At 44.9% G+C, this 22,137-nt stretch overlaps 1 protein-coding gene across 3 annotated transcripts in view; it reads left to right on the forward strand.

The window, feature by feature from the left end:
• LOC120786193 (collagen alpha-1(XIV) chain-like) overlaps positions 1 to 22,137 on the forward strand; it is a 132,461-nt gene that overhangs the window by 71,554 nt on the left and 38,770 nt on the right. For all 3 annotated transcript variants that reach the window (XM_040121439.1, XM_040121441.1, XM_040121440.1), the window contains exons 21-26: positions 3,724 to 3,846; positions 4,656 to 4,805; positions 8,079 to 8,195; positions 13,323 to 13,472; positions 16,201 to 16,275; positions 20,712 to 20,851. In XM_040121439.1, the coding sequence (XP_039977373.1) occupies positions 3,724 to 3,846; positions 4,656 to 4,805; positions 8,079 to 8,195; positions 13,323 to 13,472; positions 16,201 to 16,275; positions 20,712 to 20,851 (755 nt within the window). The remainder of the gene's footprint in view (positions 1 to 3,723; positions 3,847 to 4,655; positions 4,806 to 8,078; positions 8,196 to 13,322; positions 13,473 to 16,200; positions 16,276 to 20,711; positions 20,852 to 22,137) is intronic.

A 22,137-nucleotide genomic window follows, 5' to 3' on the forward strand; every position in this document is an offset into this window, starting at 1 on the left:
TTCCTCTTTTGTTAAACGTGACTAAATCGCGCTGTGAATGCACCAGCAGAGGCTAATGATTTTCTCCGCTGCCAAGTGCATTACAGGACAAATACTCGACTTTCAGGGAGGAGGAAACACTAAATTCGAGACATTCATCTTTCCACTCATGTCTCCCTGTGCAGCGCATTACGCACATTAGCAGGCGCTAACGACGTTCGCTGCTTTTTAAACGATGGGGCCTATGACACCCGGTAATGATGAATGGTTCCTGTTAGTAAGTGAGGGATTAGATGATCGCCCAGGGAGAAGCGACAGGGAATGCAGAGAGGGGGGATGATTGGGTTTTGAAGATAGATGATGTGACAGAGGGAGCTGGTGTAATCTGGGGATTTGAACCTATGAGAGATGGGGTGAGCGCTGAGGGAGGCATGACGGGGAATGCAGAGAGGATGATTGGGTTTTTAGCCTCAAACTGAAGATGGATAATGTGACAGAAAAGGCAGAACATTCTGAGGGTTTGATCCACTGAGGGATGGGGTAATCACTGAGAGAGGTATGGGAGAGAATACAAAGGATGGCAGGGTTTTCAGTGGCGAAACAAAGAGGGAAAAAAGGTCCGTGCAAACTGGACATTGTGAAGAATGAGCGGGTCGCTAAGGGACAAACGACAAAGAATCTGAATATGGCCGACTGCCATAGGCTCAGAGTGGAAGCAGATATCGTTCCCTGTTCAATCAGGAGATTTTGAGGCAATGAGGAACGAGCTGGTGTCTGACAGGTGTCAACAATCTGAGTCGGTCGCCGGAAGAGAAGGGTTTCTTTCTCAATCCCGGAACAAACAAGCAAAGTTACAGCAGAAGTGAATATAAGAGCGAGGTCGCAGTGTGAGTTTCGGACTATTTTCCATCGTCAACCTACCTAAATACCTGAGTCAAGCTGAATTTACTCAAAGAAGTTGAGATGTCTTTTTAAAGGGTTCTGGTGTCGGAAAGCAGAGATTGTTATTCTAACTCGAGATGACCTGGGGTTGCGAATTTATGAGGGATGTTAGAATCGCTGAGGGGCGATACAGGAGGGAAATAACAGAAGATGATAGGATTAGAGGTGAAATAGTGTAAGTAGACATACAAAACATACCAAAGAGAGTTAGACATTGACCCAGCATAGTCACTTAAAAACAAAAGAGGTTTCTCATTGTGTTAGTCCTGAAATAATCTTCATTTATTTACACGAAAACGAAATAATCACAACGTCAAGTTACAACCAGTTAACCAGTCGGCACGTCGAAAGGCTTACAAGCACTAGTGTGTGAAAACTTTCTTATTTTGCACTCGGAACGGAAAAATCAGAAACCAGCTTGGGGGACTCGGCTGTCCTTCAACGCATTTACAGTGTGTTTGCAATTTCCACCTGCACCCGAGCACTGCGAAGACCTTCCCGCAGCAGATAACAGATGCACAAACCAAGGCCTAGCAACCAAAACTCAGTCTACATGCAGAATCACTACCCAAGTTCTATTAAAAAAAAAAAAGTTCCTTAGGTCAGAAGGTTTCATTAAATCTCCAGTTTCTCATTACTGTTGGGCCTGAAGGGGGAGGACATAGTGGGAGGGATGGCAGAGAGAGCCCAGAGGGTGATGGTAATTTTGTCCGGACCAGCAAGGACACAGTCAACCCAGATAATGCAAGAGAAGAGGCCAGTATAACGTGGGGATTTGAACATACGAGGGTGCAGTCCACACTTGGGGGGGGGGTTTCGACTGAATGCAGAGAGGTTGATTGGGTTTTTAATAGTAAACCACTGCGGAAGGTGTAGAGGGAAAATGAGGTAGAAGAGCGGGTGTAATCTGGAGGTTTCAGCTCGTAAACGGGGAAGATTGATACCCAGGGTGGAATGCCGGAGAGTATCGGATGGGAGGTTTTTAGCATTTTAAATGTGCCTCAGAACAGCCGGCAGATTCACGCTGGGACTTGGACCTGAAAAAAGCCTCCAATGTTTCCCATTAACCGAAGGGATCTTGAGAGGATTTGAATCTGTCGTGGATCAGGAGGAACAGAAGGGACTGCAGGGGGGTTAGACGTGGATGTGAGCGCGCAGATGGGTTCAAAATCACACATTCCACAAAGAGGGAACTTTTTAAAATATACTATTAATACCACCCTGCCATTAATTCTGTTTTCCGAGGTTCTGTCCCAGTTTTCATCCTAATGATAAATCCTTTGGATTTAATATCTTTCTGACAGATTCATTTAACTGTACACTCTGTAACAGCGGATGGACTTGACATATATATATATATTTTTTTTTTACTGTGCTAACTGTCAAAAATGTTATTAAGTGATATCAAACTTTTATACATCTTTGACTCTTCTTCATTATCTTCCTCCTGCCAACTTGGTTTCTGTCCCTCCGGTTTCTCCCTGTGTACTTTTCTCTCTCTGCCGGTTGGTGACAGTTTCCTCTATGAAGGCACTTTTTCATCATTCTGACTCGCTGGATTTTTTTCAAGGCGAGACACTAGAGGTGAATAGGCAAAAAATTTTAGCACATACATATCACCACGAAACTTCCCCAGTTGATTACTCACATTAGTTATTTTTTGTATTTCAGGTTTTCAGAAATGTTATGTTTAAATATTCAAATGAGCCATTATCCAATTAAATTTGCACTAATTTCCATAAATTTCCAGAACAGAAATCCTAACATTGGATAAAGCCAGGTTCAAAATTCTTCTTTCACTTAGTTGACAAATTAGAGCCAAAGGTCTTGACAGAGGGAATTTTGGACAATCTCTGTTACATCACTCCATAAATCAGAAAATACTGTCAGCAGCCATGAAAAATTCATTTTTGCCATGTTTTTAGGAATAAAATGTTCTAAATATGAATCGGGCTATGAGTGATATATGAACCAACCCCTCTGTAAAAACCTTCAGGATATAGGCAGGAATACAACTGCACAGTTTGGTGTGTGTAAGTGCTGCTGGGGTGGAAGTTTCTGGCTCAGAGTGTGGAAAATGAAATCATTTTGAGGAAAAAAAGGCCTTTAAAGATACAGTATGTATGGTAATTGAAATCCACGGAAGCAAATAGAAAAAGAGTAGGAAAATAAACACCTCTGTGTGTATTTTGGATGTTTTCTTTCCACTAGTCTGAAAGAAAATCTCAAAATTGACCAGTGCATGAAAAAACATTGTTTTTGCCTTAATAGATTTGGTTTTATTCATTCTGTTCATTTTTCATCTCTTTATCAAATTCATTACCATTTGCCTTCCGAACCTCCTCCTCCATTTTTTCTTTTTCTGTCTCCCCCTTCCCCTCCCTGTCTTGTTCTCTTTTCACTAACTCTTTTTTCTGTCCGCTGTCCTCTTTGTTCCTTGCCCCGTCTCTCCCTCTCATCTTTCTTTTCGTCGTCTTTTCTTCCCGTCACTGATTGGAGTACAGCCAGAGGCCCTCGTTGCCCTGGTTGTCGCCCCCCTTTTTATCACCATAGCAGCTGATAAAAACACTACAGGGTACTCCTGGATCACAAGAGGCAAATTAATGAATTAAAAAAATGCTTGATTAACTGCGTTATCTTATCCTGTCCTCTTTAATATGCTGTGTTTTCACATAAAAAGTTTGGAAACGTACACGGATTGACGTTTTATTTTGCCATCATTTCAGAAATTCAGTTGAAATTTAGGCAACAATTTAATAGAAACATCAAATCTGCCTTTTCTGTCTCCCCGTCCCTCCTCAGTTCCTCTCTCAGCTCCTAAGAACCTGCGAGTATCAGAGGAGTGGTACAACCGCTTCAGGATCAGCTGGGACGCTCCACCCTCACCCACCATGGGCTACAGAGTCGTCTACCAGCCTGTATCTGGTATTTTACACACACACACGTGCTCATTTCTTTTCATACGCTCATGCACGAAAAACTGTGTCTGTCAAATTTAACTACACTTTATCCACCACAGATATCAGGACGTTCCAACGCTATCCTACCTTTCGGGAAACCTGACGTTTAATTGTCGTATTTTAAAAACTCGGAACAAGACTTAGAATCCATGATCCGCCTAGAGACGTCTAGATTAAAGTGTTTATCGCACTTGAGAATACATATGTTGGATGGAACACTGTCGTAATGCGGATTTACCAGTTCTTACCAGAAGTGCCCAGAAGTGCTGGATGAACGTTCATGAGGTGTTTAAAGCACAAAAGTTCAACCCGTGATTATAAATTCATGTTCCCCAGAGGATATTCATCAAATGACATGGAAAACTTGTCCTCTTGAGATCATGAATATCTGCAACCAAATGATTGCTCTGAAGTTTTTGACAGACGGACCAATAATCATCATCCCTGAGTCGGCGCTGGTTGGGTCTGAAGACTGGGATACCGTAGATTTTTATAAATCAGTTGAATGCTCAGAATAAGGAAACATGTTGTAAAACCTAGGGGAAAAAAACACAGCGCGACTGCCTATTCTGTCATATACTTGTGACTGTTTTCCCGCTTCTTTTCACCGTCCTTTCCCTGCCTCTGTTACTTTTGCACCTTCCATCACCAAGTTGTCCTCCAGCCTCTCCTACTCGCTGGACGTGACGCTGATGCTTTCCTCCGTGCTCCTTCCATTCACTGACCATTTGCTCCTCCTTGACGTGTCTTCTCAATTATCCCGCCCCTCCGCAGCCCCTGAGCAAGCTTTGGAGACCTTCGTGGGGGAGGACGTGAACACCATACTGATCGTGCACCTGCTGAGCGGGACAGAGTACAGTGTCAAGGTCATTGCCTCCTACACCACCGGATCCAGCGAAGCCTTGTCTGGGAGGGCCAAGACCCGTAAGTCCATCTCTGTTTCTTTAATTTGATGTCACAGCCTCGTTAGGCTGTAGCAGCACAACTAAGACCTCTTACAAAAACGTGTAAATGTGCCGAGCATTAATACCTACTAATAAGATTGGGTTATTTCAGTTTTCTGAGGGGAAATCTACTTGATGCAAGTGTCACCGTCTTGACTAACGTGATTTGCCGCGGCACTTCCCTGAAAAATGTTTTGTAAACAAACATTTTCACGTCCCTCCGCTGGCACAAGAGTCCATCGTTTGGAGGAACAACAAGCATAAACTTTGATAATACAAGATAATTTTTCTCCATCATAGTGAACTCTCATCGAACCAGTATTAATTTGGACTAACATGCCTGCTCTCTTAGCATTTTGTTGTCAGTAACTTAATTGTTTGTTGGCATCTTCTAAACCAGGTCATTTATGTACCTCGTTATCTGGCTTCTCTGCCCATTCCACCACTTTGAATACAAGTGGATAAATCGATCGATCTCTAATCTAATCTGAGGCGCAGCCAGACACTTGCAGACGTCAATGTCTTGATATCCATCTGACACTTCTCACCTAATTACATCCCGGCCCTGGAATGAAGTGTAGACGCCAAAGATTTAAGTTATCTCGCTGGCTATTTGCGCACTTCCTGAGGCTCTGTGACCATCTGGTCCGGTTCAATCAGTCGGTGCCTCTCAAGAACAATCGTTTGAGTAGGAGCCTGGATGTCCCCCTCCTGCATGATAATTAACCACTTAAGCACAGGCTGGCCTGCTGGTGAAACAGCCTGTTTTGAAACTGAAAAGCCTCTGTTTGATCTCCATGAGGGCTAAAACGACAAAAAACCATGCGTCCTTTTGAAGTGTCCTTGAGCACGGAACATCGAATCCCTCCCCCCCTTCATCCATTCTCATTTCTCTCTGCATAAGAGCTCTCGAAACAAGTGTCAACTAAATGACTTAACATGTAGCTTTAAATGGAGCATGTCACTTTGCACTGGAGCTACATTTTCCATCACCTGCATAACAATTACGCAATTTATTTGAAGGACAAGCTTAAGGAGATTGGGGCAAAGAAAAAGCGGAGAGAAGAAGAGGATAAAGCCCCAAGAAGATGGGGAAAGGAAGAAGGAAGATGGAGAGATGGGTGGGGCTGAGAAGAGGCCAGTGGGATCCCAGGAGGTAAATGGAGTGTCTGTCATATTGCTCAGCAGCATGTTAATGAAGACAGTGGACCAGAAGATACGAGTGGACTGATGCTCCAATGTCACACACCAGCACAAGTATCAGACTTGTTGAGGACAGAAAGGAGACTGCTGACTTCAGTCTGCAACGTCGAAAGGGCCGTCATCGATCGTCAGTGAAACGTCAATATCGGTCACATTAAGCATTTGAACAAGTGACCGACGCTGCCGTCTTTTGAGGTTGTAGCAAATTCATCCATCCATCCATCCAACTTTTTTCCCACCATTTCTATGGATCTTGATCACATTGGCAGCATGCCCACACATCCTTCTCCCTAGCCATTCCCTCCAGCTTTTCCTGGGAGATCCTGCGATGTTCCCGGGATAGATGGGACATGTAATCCCTCCAGTGTGCTCTTGATCTGGCCAGGGGTCACCTCCCAGTTGGACATAGAGGGATTCGTGTGTGATTTTGTCAAGGGTACTATATGTAAGAATGTGAAGCAATTCACGTCCATTAATCGGCTTTTTTTTATTACCAGTGTGTGAACAGATTGTATTGGAACTTAGAAAATGAAATTTTGCCTGCGGACTGATTTCCCTGTAGAGGACTCGGGAAAGGATGCGACATTCATGCTCTCTCCCGAGTCCTTTTGACTTTGGAAATGGAGCCCGCTCACGTCAACCGACGTCCGGCTCCCAGCGCAACAAAAAACATCAGTTCTTTAAAACCTCTTACTTTGTGGACTTTATGTGCATTCTCTAACGTTGCTCGTCCCGCTCCTATCCTCTGTTTTTAACTGACGTTGGTTTTAGGGTCGTCGTCGTCTCAACCCGCTGCCCCGCTCGTTTCAGCACCGCGCACACCGGAGAGTCAGATTCGCCCTGTAGTCTCAAATATAGCAAACTATAAGAACAGTGTGAGTTTAGTGACCTCATCTATCACCTTGGTGCCAGTCAATCACCTTCAGTCTCTTGCCACGTCGCTGCTTTGGCCGATGCCCAGCGTGAGCAGCAGGATGCTGACTGCAGTCAGTTTTCTCTGTGTGACATATAGCACCTTTTAAAGCACCGGTAGTTTCAGTATTGTCACATAATTGATAACAGCATATTCAGTAGCACCTATTGAGATATTTTGTCTACCTCTCTCTGCACTATGCCGTTCAGATCTAGAATTAAGACTCCCTTTACGCATCCTCTGTTTAAATCACATGGTGCGATTTTTTACATAAACATTATGCAGAGACACATTATGTATTTGCAGGGAGTCCTAAATAATGCAGATTAGAAATTTGGCTCAACTGAAAAGTGTTCTGTTTTGTCAGAGGCACTGTAAGATTTAGTGCGGTGAACGGGGCCATTATCAACTCACAGAAACATGCATGCTAATGTCTCTGAACTCAGAGTAAGTGGTGCTTTTATCGGACGATAAAAGTGCATACATAACATTTGCATAAATACAGTGTGTGGGTTTGTTTGGCCGTATGTGTATTTGGAAATGCGTGCGTAAGCCGCACTTCCGGAGCAAAGAAAGTACAGCTATATTTCTCTCTATGTCGGTGCCCTTGAGGTGCACCGGCCAGACGTTTTTAAGTCTGTCATCTTAGAAAGCACAATAGCGTCTGGTTTCTCGGATCTGAGCACAGCATGTATGCAGCATGTAGAGAAGAATGACTACGACTCCACGCTGTGTACTTTGTATTTAGTTTTAACATTGCTAATTTTGTAAGAATGTGTGCAAGGAAGGCAGAGACAGGGTGGAAATAATACGGGATGAGTCAGTAACGACTATTTTTTGCCTGTACTTGAGAGTGACAGTGGAGGGAGACGGGAAATGTGGGGAATGACATGCAGCAAACGGATCAAACCGGAGACTCGCTGCTTAGGGCCGTTCCGCCCCACGCGGTATGCACCCCAACCCCTCGGCTATGGGCTCGCCCAGTCAAGCATCACCCTGTACAGCTTGGGAAAAAAAAGAATTCCTAAATCATTTTTCTATTCGTGAATATGTCTGTGAATGACTTTTGATCGAAAGCGTGTCACGTTGAAGATAAAAACGCACACATTCTTTCTCTCCCCGCCCGTCTCTCTGCAGTGTTCCTGGGGGTGACTAACCTGAGTGTGTACCAGGTGAGGATGACCAGTTTGTGCGCCCAGTGGCAGACTCACCGGCACGCAGTCGCCTACATAGTGGAAATCGAGTCCCTGCTCAGTAAGTACACTCGCTGACGGTTTTGTCTACTCCCTCTATTCCACGAACCACACTCATATGCCATAGGTGTGAAGGTAAGTAGCAGTTCATCGGGCTATTTATTAGTCGGAGTAAACTGCGCCGAAATTGATTTTTAAATGTGACTGAGCCTCCTGTGATGCTCAGAAAATCCTGACAATGAATCCAGTCTGTCACTTTCACCGAAGACCGTGGAGTTGGTGGATGATCCGGTTTTACCACCTTTGATGCCTCTAGTCTTTGGGCTAAGCTATGTTGGCACACAGAGATAAAGATATTATTGATCTTTAGTTTCCGAATCTGGGAAAGACGTAACACACGTCTGTTTCTGGAGAAGCTGGAGGTTTTCTTTAAGGACATCCCTTTTACTGTCGGTGTGGTTTTTGTTGTTGGTTTAACGGGCTAGCGGCGTAACAAATTACTCGCTCTGAGATAATAAAGATCACCGCCACCTTTTATATAAAGAGGGGGGGGGCGTATGCAAATTCAAATAAAATGCATACACACAGACATTCGCTCCCCTCCTGCCACATTGTCGGCTCTCTCGGTGATCTGGAGGATTTTAAGCCGAGACCGACGAGGTTATTTAGCGTGACCGTGCATCACGAGTGCTACATCAGTGTGATACCGTATGGGCAGCTGTCATTCTCCTCCTCAGATTTTCCCATCAAGCTCCCACGCTGCATTTCTGCGCCGGGGGCGGGGGGGCTCATTCATACTCGCATGCTTTGATTAGTGGGAGATTCAGCATGCAGCACAGAGAAAAGTGTCCAATTTTCCGAATCCCCAAACAGCCCGAGATGACAAAGATATTGCTGTATCCCATCAGAGACATGCAGACGGTCTTAAAGGTTTAGCTGCGCAATCACACACTGAGCCGCTCTGTAGACAAGGGAGGCTCACGGATTGCCGCCCGGGTGACATTTACATTTGCTGGGTGAGGTAAAAAATACGGGCAAAAAGACAAAAGGTCGGTATGACGGCTGCCAAGTGTGTTGGGATGAGATGTTGGTGTGGTAGGAACCCTGTTGTGTCCATCTGAAGCTTTCATGAAGAGAAGAATAGAAAAATAAACAGAGAGAGATTGAGTTTCTTCCCATCAGGGTTTCTCTGAAGTTTCGGTTGCAGCTTCAGCCTGTTCTGTGATTGGGAGAAGGCCGCTGGTATAAAACTAGAAAACAAAACGAATGCTTCCGTTTGACGTTCAGGGGGTGTGTGTGTGTGTGTGTGTGTGTGTGTGTGTGTCACCACAGACGTAAATGGTAATCGACCCCAAGTCTCTGAATGTTACTTTTGAAATGTCTTCTACCGTCCCTCTGACCTCTGTGGTGAAGTCCGGAGCTCTACTTGTGTTTCAGAGGGAAATGCTCTGAAGGTCACAGGTGCTGGATGCTCCACATACTGGGTATCAGAAGTTCTGGACTTCGGTTTCTGCTGGTGATGGAAACGACGGTGATCTTTCCGTTTATAGCCTCCCGCTGAAAGAACACCTGCCTCGGTGACTTTCCGAACTTGACTCATTTAAGAGGGGTCAGGAATTTTTACCTGGTTTTATCATCTTTAACACAAATGACCCACACAGCCACAAAACGTGTAGAAACATACAAGAAACACTCTATTTTTTCCAGTCAGGTTTCACCTCCTCCACTGTTTTCTGCCCGAATGCTCTTAAATGGGCTTTTTTGGACGCAGCGTTTGCCTTTGCAGTAGACAAGGGTGCAGCTGACAAATGAGTTGACCTTTTATTAAATATCAGATATCAGTCATCATTCAGTGTTGTCCGTCTCTGTTATGACTGGTTGACTGGTGACTTTTTCTAGTAATATAAAAACACAGATTTAATCACATAAACCTAGAGGAGGTTTTTTTTTTTTTTTTTTTGGTTCCCTGTGATGATTTCAGCAGCTGACAGGAAAAATACCCAGGAGACAACCCTGTCAAACTGCAGCAGAGAATGCGTTTTGTAGGAAATGTAATTGTTGCAGTAATCATACAAGGATCACAACTGTCACACCAGGGACCGGGTTCGCATCCAGAGTCCCGTCCGTGGTTTAGTCAACAAAAGCTCTCTTTTGAAGGATCGGGGGGAAGATGGTGGTTTAGGCTCAATGTGGATAAACGGGCTGTGTCCGAAGTCACTGTGTGAACTCTTTCTGTATTAAACGAGACCAGGATCTTTCCCGAACCTGAACCAAGTGTCGTGAGAACCATAAACCAGTTTAATAATGCCGGTGGAAAACAAACACGTTGCCCGTGAACATTTTACGGATGCGTGCGACTTGCCAAATACATATATTAACAACATTTCTGCTGTGCGTTAATAAAAAACGTAATCGGTTACCAGAAAAAGGTACTTGATGGTGTTTTGTCCTATATAAATGTACTTTATAGGAGACGGGGGAAAAGTGAATACTTTCAGTTTGGTGAGACCAGCAATGTACAAAATTCTCGATTTATTGTTTAACTTTTAATCCAAACTTCCCTGTAATTCAGCCCAACACATTTGTGTCTTTCTAAACTTTGGGATCTGGAGTTCGAAATAAACTCCAGTGATCCACCATGCGGAGAGATTTCCCTTTTATAAATCCACCCGGTAAAACTTTGTGTGTTGAAATCCTCGACGTTGAGGGAAAAACCACAAAGCCACTGCACGATACGTTTCCGTCACCCTTAAGAAACCTTATAGTTTGAAACCCTTAAATTTCAGCTTAGTGTCTTCAGATTTCCTCCAGAGTGTTGATGAATCTCTTCGTAAAATTCGTTTTTTATTTGACGTACTTTGATCCTTCAGCTGTCAAAAAGGACTCCGCGCCAACGTCACCTCTACAAAAAGCCTCACGATTATTAAAGCCATTCTCTCGGTTCCGACTCTCCGCCGCCGCCGCCGCCGCAGAAATAATTGTGTGTTTTCTCGTTTGTTTGAAACCGCTAACGCACCCCAACACACCAAAATAACATCAAACAATAGACGGTGGGGCTCCGATTCCATTGCACACGTCCGCCGCTCAGTCGCCACGGCACAGGTAAGATTGACTTTTTATACAGCCGTCATCCACCGAGTAATGGCCGTTATTCATCACCTTTAGGCCTACAGCAACAACATTCCCATCATTAACGTCACATAAAAGGCCCATTTTATTGCAGTTCCCCCGTGTTTCTTCAGGGAGCTCCGAGGTATTGGTTCTCTCAGCACCCGATAGAGCTAAATGAGGATTTATGTTGGCGCAGCTGGTAAATAATTACCAGAGAAATGTGTCTACTGCAAGAGAAAGAGAGAAATGATTCGAACTTGTCCTGTTTTGGTGTGGACGGTGGGGAAATAAGAGAGAGAGGGAGGGAGGTAACGTTGGCAGGAGAGATGAGGGATTGATAGAGAATGAATAAAAGCGAGATGGTACAGGACAATTAGATCCCGCAAGCTGAACACGCACGTATCAGGGTTGCCAGACATCTGAGTGATCCAGCCTCTACTCTGTAGAACCACGTCCACCTTCACAAAGCAAAGAGCCACGGTGGAAATAATCGTTTTTGCTTTTATACAAATGGAAAAAATGCTGCCTCGGCGTTATGGCTGGGGGTCAAGCACCGGACACCGCGCCTTTGCTTTATTTACGTTTGAATGGAACAATTTGGGCTTTTCTGGTGAAATTAGCAGCAAAAACAATTTGTGCAGTTTCTGTTTGTCTAGTGTAAAGACACCTGTCCAGTTACACGTTACGGGCTCTTCTGATTGAGCTTCCGACTTTCAGAAAGTTTAATAAGAGACAACGCAACGTGCTGGTTCTCAGTGATATCACATCATTTCCATCAGCGGATTAAAAGATTGCACGAATAAGTGAAACTTCATTTCATTTTGTAATAGAACTAGATAAAACTCGATAAACATGACAGATTGTGTTTTGTTACTGTGTAACTAGCTTATTCAGTGAGAGGGAAGCGTATTTGAACGCCCACACAGGACCCGAATGCATTCAGCACTGGCTGAGTCGAGTGAATATTCACCTGTTCCCTTCCTGCAGGAGTTTAACTGGCTTTTCTTTGACCGTACGATCTGCATCTATAAATAAATGTATCGAGTTTTGCAGCTGTTGCTGAACATCCCCACGTGTACCTGTGCAGCATCAGTCTGTACTGAAGTGGATATTCGCAATTTCGTTATAAGCCTCGGCAACAGTAATCGACTTGGCACAGTGCTGCAGCCATTTAACTCGTTAAAATGTCCCACCTGTGATGAGGTCGTAGAAGTGAACGCATGGGGTTTTGTGAATAACAAGTTTTTCTTAGAAATATATTTGACACATTGCCAGTCAATCTTGACCAGGCAATGAACAAAAGCCACAAACATAGGTTGATTTCTTTCTTTGTTTTTCAGTAAGTGGATTCGGCCCGTCAATTATTCCAGACTGCTGAAAGTTTCCTTTTGTTCGGGCGGAAACACAAACTGGGCTGCCGACAAAAACAGGTCCTACTGTAAAGGAAGTTTGAAACAGCTCATTTGTGAAAGAGACGAGTGAAAACAGAGCGAAAAAAGAAGAAACATCCAAATGACAAACAAGAATTAAGGAAATCCGGAGTCAGAGTTACCCGCCACTTTTGGGATGAACCGAGGGAATGAAACGACAACCTCCTTCATGCTTTAAAGTGAGAGGTCATCGTAATGACTCTCAGTTGTGTGTCAGCTTAGAGAGCAAATGAGAAATTTGGCAAATAAGGCAGCAAATAATGAGATGTTCACCGGCCTGAAAAACACTCGCACGTCTGTCCTGGAGTGGCGTTTTTTTCTTTTTCCTTTTTTAACATCGTCTGCCTGTGGACTTACCGCACTGATCAAAGCTGAGCTTCAGTGTAACGTTGCTCCTGTTTAGGGGCCAGAGAGAAAAGGCCTTTATTAAATGCACATCTTTCCATTCGCATATTGTCTGTTGTGAAGCAACGACGTGGTCTTCTGAATCTGTAAACGTTCGTACCCCGTCCACCTCCGTCTGTCTGTCCGTCTGTCCGTCTGTCTGTCTGTCTGTCTGTCTGTCCGTCTGTCCGTCCGTCCATCCGTCCGTCCCACCTCGAGGACCAGTCCTCATTCGGCGCTGATCTTTTGTGTTTTTGCCGCAGACGGTCAGAAGCAGGAGGCGAAGCTGAGCGGAGGAGCCGGCAGACACTGTTTCAGCAACCTGGAGCCCAGCACGCAGTACAAGATCAGCGTGTACACCCAGCTGCACGACGGGACTAACGGACCGGCAGTCACTACCGTCGAAGAGACGCGTAAGTGCGCGCACACACACTCTCACACACACACACACACACACACACACACACACACTCGCGTGTAACACTTTCAAACACTGACAGAAATACTGAAGTGTGTGTATCACTTTGGATTTATTTTTTTTTTTTTACATAACAGATTTACATGTCATTCTGCACGTTGCCCAATTTATGCTACTGCTCTGTTTGTGAGATATTTTCTACACGAATTGTTTGTTTTTATTTAAAGCCCCTTCGTTCATCTGGAATAAGTACGAGATATTGAGCCGTAAAGAATTAGATTCTTCCGTTTTTCACCAGGAGGTTTAAATCCAGAAATAAACACTGAAGAACTGACTCACTCATGGACATATTTTTGCTGAGCCAATGAGCAAAAGCAAAACAATGGAGATTGTTAAGAATGGTTTCAAAAACACTGTGTTGTAGATGTAAAATGAAGCGTGTTTCTCTTTAGAAATTGTTTTAGTCACTTTAGTCACAGCTGCTGTGTTTTTGTCAGATTCAAAGTAGAATTCAATGCCCAGTGACGGTTGGTTTCACACTTAAACTCAGTTTCAAGCTGATGTAACCGGACCTCAGTGAGAGAACTGAACGTTGTAGGACGGCTTTGGGATTTTGAGGATTATCCGATCCTGAAAAACTTTCATTCCAGAGGCCTTTTAGAGCTGATACGCTGGCCCACACTGTGTGCGGCGTTTCTGCACAAACGCACATTGCAGCCGTCTCGCATTTGAGGCTGTAGTGCACAAACGCGCTCACACACACGCCACGCCGGCACATCTGGAAGTGCTCCACCTCCTCCGCACGATGCGACCAACGCACGCGCTCGCACACGAACTGCTGTCAGCTGTGGCTGTGTAGGAAGGAAGCCCGGTCCAGGCTGGGAGGACGATCGCATCCTTTTCCTCCGGGAAGCCACGGGAGCCGAATCCTCTGCCTTCGTTTCAGAATGAGCCGTTTGTTCTGCACCGGCAGCCCCCAACCACTAATCAAGACCCACTGTGTGGAGACAAGGGAGGGGAGGCTTTTCTTTTTTCTTTTCTGCGTTTTTTCAACGAGCTCCATCTTCCAGTGTTAACGAGTAAATGATCTTATTTTAGGTGTTTACCTGTCACTGACTAATAGCGGTTTCCTCGCCAGCTTCAGTGCAAAAGACGAGGACCGGTCGAGTTTCACACAGCGACCGAAGCCTCGTTTGAGCGTGAAGGTGCTGTAGCTCTGCGCCATCGAATGCACGGGTTCGATGGCGGGTCTTTCGTCGCCTCCAAATGTTCATGCAGCACGTGTGCTGTAGATGTCGTCGCAGAGCGCGGGCTCATTTTCAGTCGCTTTAACCAACACAGCTCCCGGCAGCAGCGTCGGCGCTCTCAGATCAGACTGTGCTAAATCAGAAACTCATCAGATGTGCGTTTGCTTTCTCTGAAATCGTGCTCAGTATCAGTATGTGTCATGAAATGATACATTTTCTACAAAATCAACTGGACCAAATAAGCTACAATTACTAAGTCAGTAACTAGGTGAGTAACTACAATAAGCTAGTACTAGAAATTGCCATTAGTTTTATATTAAATTTGGTACCTTGTGTTTTTCTCATTAGCCTGCTGCCTTTTTATCTAGAATCAATTTTTTTATAATTGATGTGTACTTTGCTTTACCAATTACCCTTTTCAGAGAGTGAGTTTTAAAGATTTGTGTTGTTTTTTTCCTCCTTTGACAGGCAGCTCTTTCTTCCGGTGCACATCAGTATGCTATGAAAATTTCCCTGCACACTTGAAATGTGCCTCAAGTATTCAGCCAAAGGAACATCATGCAGTTTCTCCAACGTCGGAGTGCAGTTAGTTAGAGTTACTTTGTTTCTGCGTGATATTGCATTGGAGGGTGTTAATTTAGTTGTAAAGTCTGAACACTGCTCTGCCGGGAAATTAAAATTAAATTTTTGACAGAAATCATTGCAGGAACAAATGTAGAACCTCTGCAAGTGCATGTCGGTAGAATAACAAAGCGAGGACGAAGAATTCGCAGAGAGGGGGAGTGAAAAGATGGAGGTAAAGAAAATGAAAGACAGGACGTGAGATACAAATAGTTTTTCTGGAGACAAAGAGATGAGAGGCTGAAGAGGTGAAAGCAAGACAAAGAAGTTGGAAGGAATAAAGAAAGAAGGTTCCTTTCCCACAGCAGGTATTTGTTGGCTCGAAGCTGCTTCCCTCTGCACTGTTGTTCTGCAGAAAGCCTCCAAAATGATTTATTGCTTTGTTTTGATGCAAATGAAAACCAGGGCCTTTTCTCCAAATGACTATCCCCATCGCTGCAGGCAGCCGATGCTGAACGCTCCCTACCTGCCATCACAAGTAATTCAGAGCCTCAGGTAGCTGATTTACTGCCTAAACAGGATGAATAAACTGTGTGTGTATGTTTGGGGGGGGGGGGGCTAGTTCATCTAGTTTTTTCAACCCCACACACACGCACACCACACACACAGAATAAAGCTAAGGAGCTGAAAGCAAAGACAGTTGGAGTTTGATTTAGACTGCAGCCGACACTGTGATCAATCTGCCAAATTATACAGGAGCTGAAATCACAGAGCCGAACGTAGTCATTTCCCAGGTTCCGTACCTGAGGCCTGTGACCGTGCGTCTGCCTGAGGCTCGCTTCTCTCTCTGGCATGTGGTGATTTTACGCCTAATGTGGTCATAATTGTGTGTTCTCATGTCCTCTCTCTCTGCAGTACCCATCCCGACCCCGGCGCCCACCAGGCCCCCCACCACCACCCCGCCACCCACCATCCCCCCGGCCAAAGAAGGTAAGGGCTGATGTGACGTTGTCATCTGACTGTTGTCAGTTTCTTGATGCGGATGTATTGGTTTAAATATCGGGTTTTTCGGTTTTACTGCTCAGACGAGTCACACGATGGATTCAAACAGAAGTCAGTGTAGTGACTGTGGCTGCTGACGCTATAGAGGAGGCAGCGCAGTCTGTCAGATGAGCGAGGCGAAAGCAGCTTTCAGCATATTCGCGTCACTTGAGCTGATAGGTGAAATATAAGGTAACGTTTCCTTCTGTTCCTGGCACGTTGGGGTCAAAGCCACTGGTGGAAAGCACCAAAGTATGTTTGCTCACGTACTGTATTTAAGTACAGTTTTGATGTAATTGTTTTTGAGTATTTTATGCAGCTTTATGCGTCTACTCCACGACGTTTTAGCAGGAAATATTGTACTTCATGACATTCATCTGACAGCTGAAGGTACAAAGTTGTTTAGCCGTCGTTCTAACCTCTTGTCTTGTAAACGCAACCGACGCACAAGCCTCTTGATGAGTGACCGTTACCACCAGCCCCCGGCAAGAGGCCGCGCCCGGCGGCAAAGAGACTCACGTACAGCCCCTTCAAATTTAGGCCAGGACATTGAATAGTCCCGTAACTCCCTGGAGTACGATCACAATAGCACTGTCAGACGCACCTGAGCGAATGCTAAAGACGGAGAGTGGGCAATGTTCCGTAATGGAGAGCAGCGGCAACATTCCTAACTTTAAATGAGTAGTACGTCCCCATTAAACACCACTATATAAATCAGCCGGACAAACTCTATAGACACGACAGCTTGAGTATGAGCAGGGGAAGCATGATTCCAGGAAGGAAATATCTTAATTCAATCGAGCTGCAACGTCAGGTTTCCTAAATGGGACCGGAGCCGCTTTTAGTCGGGGTGGGTCATTGGTAGATCTCAGGAAAACACGTTTGTGATGCTCTCAGTGTATCAAAAGGATACCTGTCATCTTCGGAGGTCAAACTCTGCTCTCTAATTAATACAAGAAATATATAGAACAGTAAGGCCTTTTTCTCCGGTGACACAGCAGGTCGACACACAGAATAAGTTCAAGTAGTTTCCCAGCAATAGTCAAGAAAAATGTTGCTTTCGACAGGAATCTGTCCGACGGTGTTTGCTGTCCAAATATAATTTCGTTCATTTTAATTTTTTTTCCCCCCTCTGGTTATAACTGTTGTATAAGTTTAGCTCGGTGTTCGCCCACATTTCACTTTATATAAATGAAAATGAGACGTGACGATGTTAGTTGTCAAGTCTGAGGCGCGAGGACGAGAGTTTAGTGTCCGTCTGCGCTGGTGTCGTACGTACAGAGTAAATAAGCTTTGACTGCCCCCCCCCCCAACACACACACACACACACACACACACAGGCACTGAATTCTGAAATGTGATAACCGGCACAAAAATATCTACGGTGAAGGATTTAGCAATAATTTTCAGTTCCAGTCATCATGCAGGCATAACATCAGACGACACATAGAACACGTAGTTACAGAGATGGATTTTCGACAGAAGATAAAAAGGGTAATTTCAAACAATTGTCGTAAAAATGCAAACCTTGTTAGTCTTTAATCTGTTACAGCAGTTCCCATCTCCACAAACATGTATTTCACATTCTTCACATATCTGTCACCAACGGTTTCATTTTCAAAACACCGCAAAGCTCTTTCATACCAGTGAGGGGAAAAGGAAAAAGTACGGTACGGCTCATGTGTCTTTGTCCTATCAGCGTCCTACTGATGATCCCCCTCTGTCTCTGAAAGAATATTTGAAGCTGGAATAAGCAATCAGCCGGTGAGACGGAGCCCCGTTGTTTTCCAAACGATTGGAAATAACGTCACGTTCATAAGACACTTTGGTTTTATGAATGAAGGTGAAGCTGCGCAATGAACGGGCCCAGACAGAGACGGAGACAGAGACGGAGAGTGTGTGTGTGTGTGTGTGTGCACTGCTCCTCACCGGCTGCAGTCGTGTGAATTCGTCCAAGCTACTCGCGTGTTCAGAATTCAAACTACACAGAAGGCGGTTCCAGCAAATTAGACATACTGGACACTGAGTTCCTATTCACTGGTGTTGGGCTGTTTAATGGTGGAGTAGGTTTAAAAACCTTCGTAGGTCACTAATAGGGTCTGTTTTCAAACCACGTGTCAGCTCAGTGTTACAGTTTATACGATGGTGGGCAAATAACGATCCATTGGCCAAATCTGGCGTAGACTATAGATACCTGCGTAAATACGAGGCCCACGTAAATCCCAATAAATATGACCTCGCAGGGTCTAATGCTGCCATCTGAACAGCGCGTGATGCCGAAACGAAGTCTAATGAACTTACCAGATAAATAGCACCAACGTAATCCATAGATGAGGCGAGACAGCGTCTGTCTTCAGAGATCATGGTTCACGGTGACTCTGGCCGTCGCGCTGCTGAGTAAATCTGGGACGACGAGACGCCGCCCCGATGCTGCAGTGTGATGGATAAGAATCCCAAACGGTGCCACGGGCACTGGACATTCACAAATGTGGCTCATTTTTAACGCCTAAAACAAACTTTCATACATCTTTATTCTTACCTTCATTAAAACGAAACCTATACGTCGGCCCGCGTTTTCCACCATCCCAGTAAAATCCTAATCCCTCCCTGATGGCTGACACTGTGTGACACACTGCATGCGGTACCAAGTCCACACAAAACCCTCCAGAAAGCCAGCAAAGCTCCGGATCTCTCGCTAGGCAGAAGATCGCCTGGGCCATATGGAAAATCCAGCACACAACACGGATCCCCAAAGCAGTTAAAGGCCGCGCTCAGTGTTCCAGCTCATTTTATGAATTCACTCATTTCATCTCTGACACACACACGCACGCACACACACACCAAACTGGCATCATTAAACGGAGGAAGTCCTCAAAGAACACCACACGTACATTTATACAAGATACCAAGTAAATATGAGAATCTGTTTTTGAAATATTTTCCCCTTTTTCCAGCTCGATGTCCAGTCACTTCTAGTTGCTACGGTGACACATTTAAGTATGTTTGTTGTGCAGAATCTGCCATGAAAAGGGTTTCAAATTCCTTTCCCTTCACCTGTAAGACGTATTAATCCACCACCTGTCAGCTCTTTCTCCTCTTTCTCATCCGCTTTCTCTTTTCGTAACTCGCTGCCTCCCTCCCTCTATCTCATATTTACCAGGAGGTGCAGAGGTGTCGACGCGGCAGCCGTGGCTGAACCGAGAACTTAAAATAAATCTGTATTAGCGCTTCTCCCCTCAGAAAACTCGATTAATGCCAGCCGCAGGCTTTCATTGTGGAAAAAAAAATCGCTTTGTTGTTTTCGTCCTATGTGGTTTATTAAGTAAATGTTTGCAGTAAACAAAGAGCAGATGACAGAATTAAAGCTGTCTGCAGATCAATCCGGCAGCAGCTCACCCTTTAAATGTGATTTTATAAGAGGAGAAAGAGAAGCGATTGGAGTGACTGGTGAAGAGCAACGGCGGCAACTCTGTGGTCTGCATGTAATGAGTTTAACACAGTTTCATTCATTTACAAGTCTAATCAATCAAAGGTTTACTTTCCTCAGAAGCTGATTTTCTTTTATTCCTGGGTTGTCATCCATCAGAATCAAGTCTTAGTTTGTTTATTTGACCAGCGACGAGTCGCAAATGAAAGCAAAGTTACAAAACTGGTAAAACGAGGACGAGAGGCAGAGAAAGCAAAGAAAATAAAAGAGGTTCAGAAAATCCTCTTTCCACCAAACGGAGCAAACAAAGCAAAAGACAGAGCAGCCGACCCACAACAGCAACAACAGACATGGAAGTCACTTTCCACACTTTCAGCATCCGGCCCTTCAATTCTGGGTAATCCAGAATCAATGTGTAAAGTGCATTTAGTATTAATATTCAAAGAAACTCAGTTAGCTTCCGTCTGGAATCAAAATGGACACATTTCTCTGCGTCAGTGTTTATCCGTCATTCCTTCACCGCTCTTTAAGCCTTCTCTGGCTCCGTCACTCTCCTCAACATAAGACGACACTCGGGTGATTTCACCGGCGAAGGGATACAAAATTAATGTGGAGCATAAATGACACGTTAGACTGTGGTCGTACCAGTGGAAACAGCAGCCAATTTCGGTTTCAGAGAGCCTTCAGTGGAGAATCTGGGCGAACTGTTTGGCAAGAAATGTGAACAATATCAAGTCATTAACTAGACATGTCGTTAATATGAGCAAAACGAATCATATTGAGGGAGCAAAGTTTTTACAACCACGAGAGCGACATGAAAATAGGAAGAAATGTCGTCTGTCCTCTCTAGTTTTCCTGGTCAACAACAAAATGGAGATGGAGATAGAAAATGGAAAGAGTTGGCTGTTTTTGTTGCTTCTCCTCAGATCGCCCCCCCCCCTCTCTCTCTCTTGTCTAGTCTGTAAGGCAGCCAGAGCAGACCTAGTTTTCCTGGTTGATGGGTCCTGGAGTATCGGTGACGAAAACTTCCTGAAGATCATCCGCTTCCTGTACAGCACCACCGGCGCTCTGGACAGGATCGGCCCGGATGGCACACAGGTACCGCAGAGGGGGGGTCGGGATGTCGCCGTGAACGTTCCTTTGCTTCGCTTTCTCTTATCACTCTCCGGCATTCTTCAAACAGCGAAACCGTGCCTAGTTTCTTAAGTCTTGGCAGCCAGAGGCCCGGAGCCGCGTTTTCTTTCAGGGGCGTGGCAAAAGTAACACGGTGCTCTCCCGGAGCGCGCGCCCGCCCTCACGCTTGTGCCCTCGCACGGCGCCGGCAGGAGGGAGGGAGGAAGAGAAGAGAAAAGAGAGCGTCAGTGGCGGTCCACGTGCCATACAAGGGGCACTGCGCGCCGGTGGAGGCCTGTCCAAATCACACAAACCCCATCGTTAAGTTAAACACAGATGAATGCACGGAGGAAAAATCTTGTCTCTGTCCTCGTGGCATTGATGCCAGGAAAAGCAGTTTAACTAATGATTTACTGAAATCAGATAACTGGGAGAAACAAAGAGCTTACAGATCAGTGACTAATGAAATACTGATTCACCTGTCTCCCATTTTTTTCAGTCACTTGTTTAGTCAAACTAAATCACTGTTGGTCAGTGGTTTACATATGATTTAGGATTCTCCTGGTTTCCCCGGGTGGTCGAAACCCTGCTCAGTCCCGTGTTCAGATTCTTCTTCTGTGTTCTTAAAATACGGTCCACCAAGCTGCTCTCACTCACGTTTTTCTTCTTAAGTACAACTAGAGAATATTTCTGCGTGGTCTCCCAGTTGCCACTGATGAAAACAGCTCGTTTTTATTCCCTGCATTACAGAGCTTTCCTCAATTTGCCGTGTTCTTAAGAGACTTAGTTCTTAGTTTATTTACATGTTGTCACTGTTCCCTTTTTCTCTCTGGAGATCGGAGCTCAATTCAGTCACAACACGGGGACTAAAGTCAAGCCTGGTTCTTCTTAAGTACAGAGAACACATGCGCAGCTCCTTTTAATGATGGAACATGATTAAGATCAGATGTTTGTATTTAAAATGGTACATAATTTGTTTCACAATCACATTCATTTTGAATCATCGGCTCGACTGCGTTAAACGAAGAACGCCACGCGCGAGCAGGCGTTTCAGAGTTTGGAGGGAAATGTGTTGCTTTGTTTTTGCAGCAGAAAAGGGGTAGAGGGCGATGTTCCTCCACCGCACACAGGTGAAGCCTCAAGACGCTCTGCTGTCGGCGGAGGGTACATGAAGTTAAAATCCAAAACCGCGGGAAGTGTTTTGTCTTCGTTAGAGGAACGGACGTGGGCCACGAAAGAAACGGGGCTTTTGGGAATTAGAGTGTTAATCT

Source organism: Xiphias gladius, chromosome 24 (genome assembly GCF_016859285.1).
Source record: "Xiphias gladius isolate SHS-SW01 ecotype Sanya breed wild chromosome 24, ASM1685928v1, whole genome shotgun sequence".
Classification (NCBI taxonomy): domain Eukaryota; kingdom Metazoa; phylum Chordata; class Actinopteri; order Istiophoriformes; family Xiphiidae; genus Xiphias; species Xiphias gladius.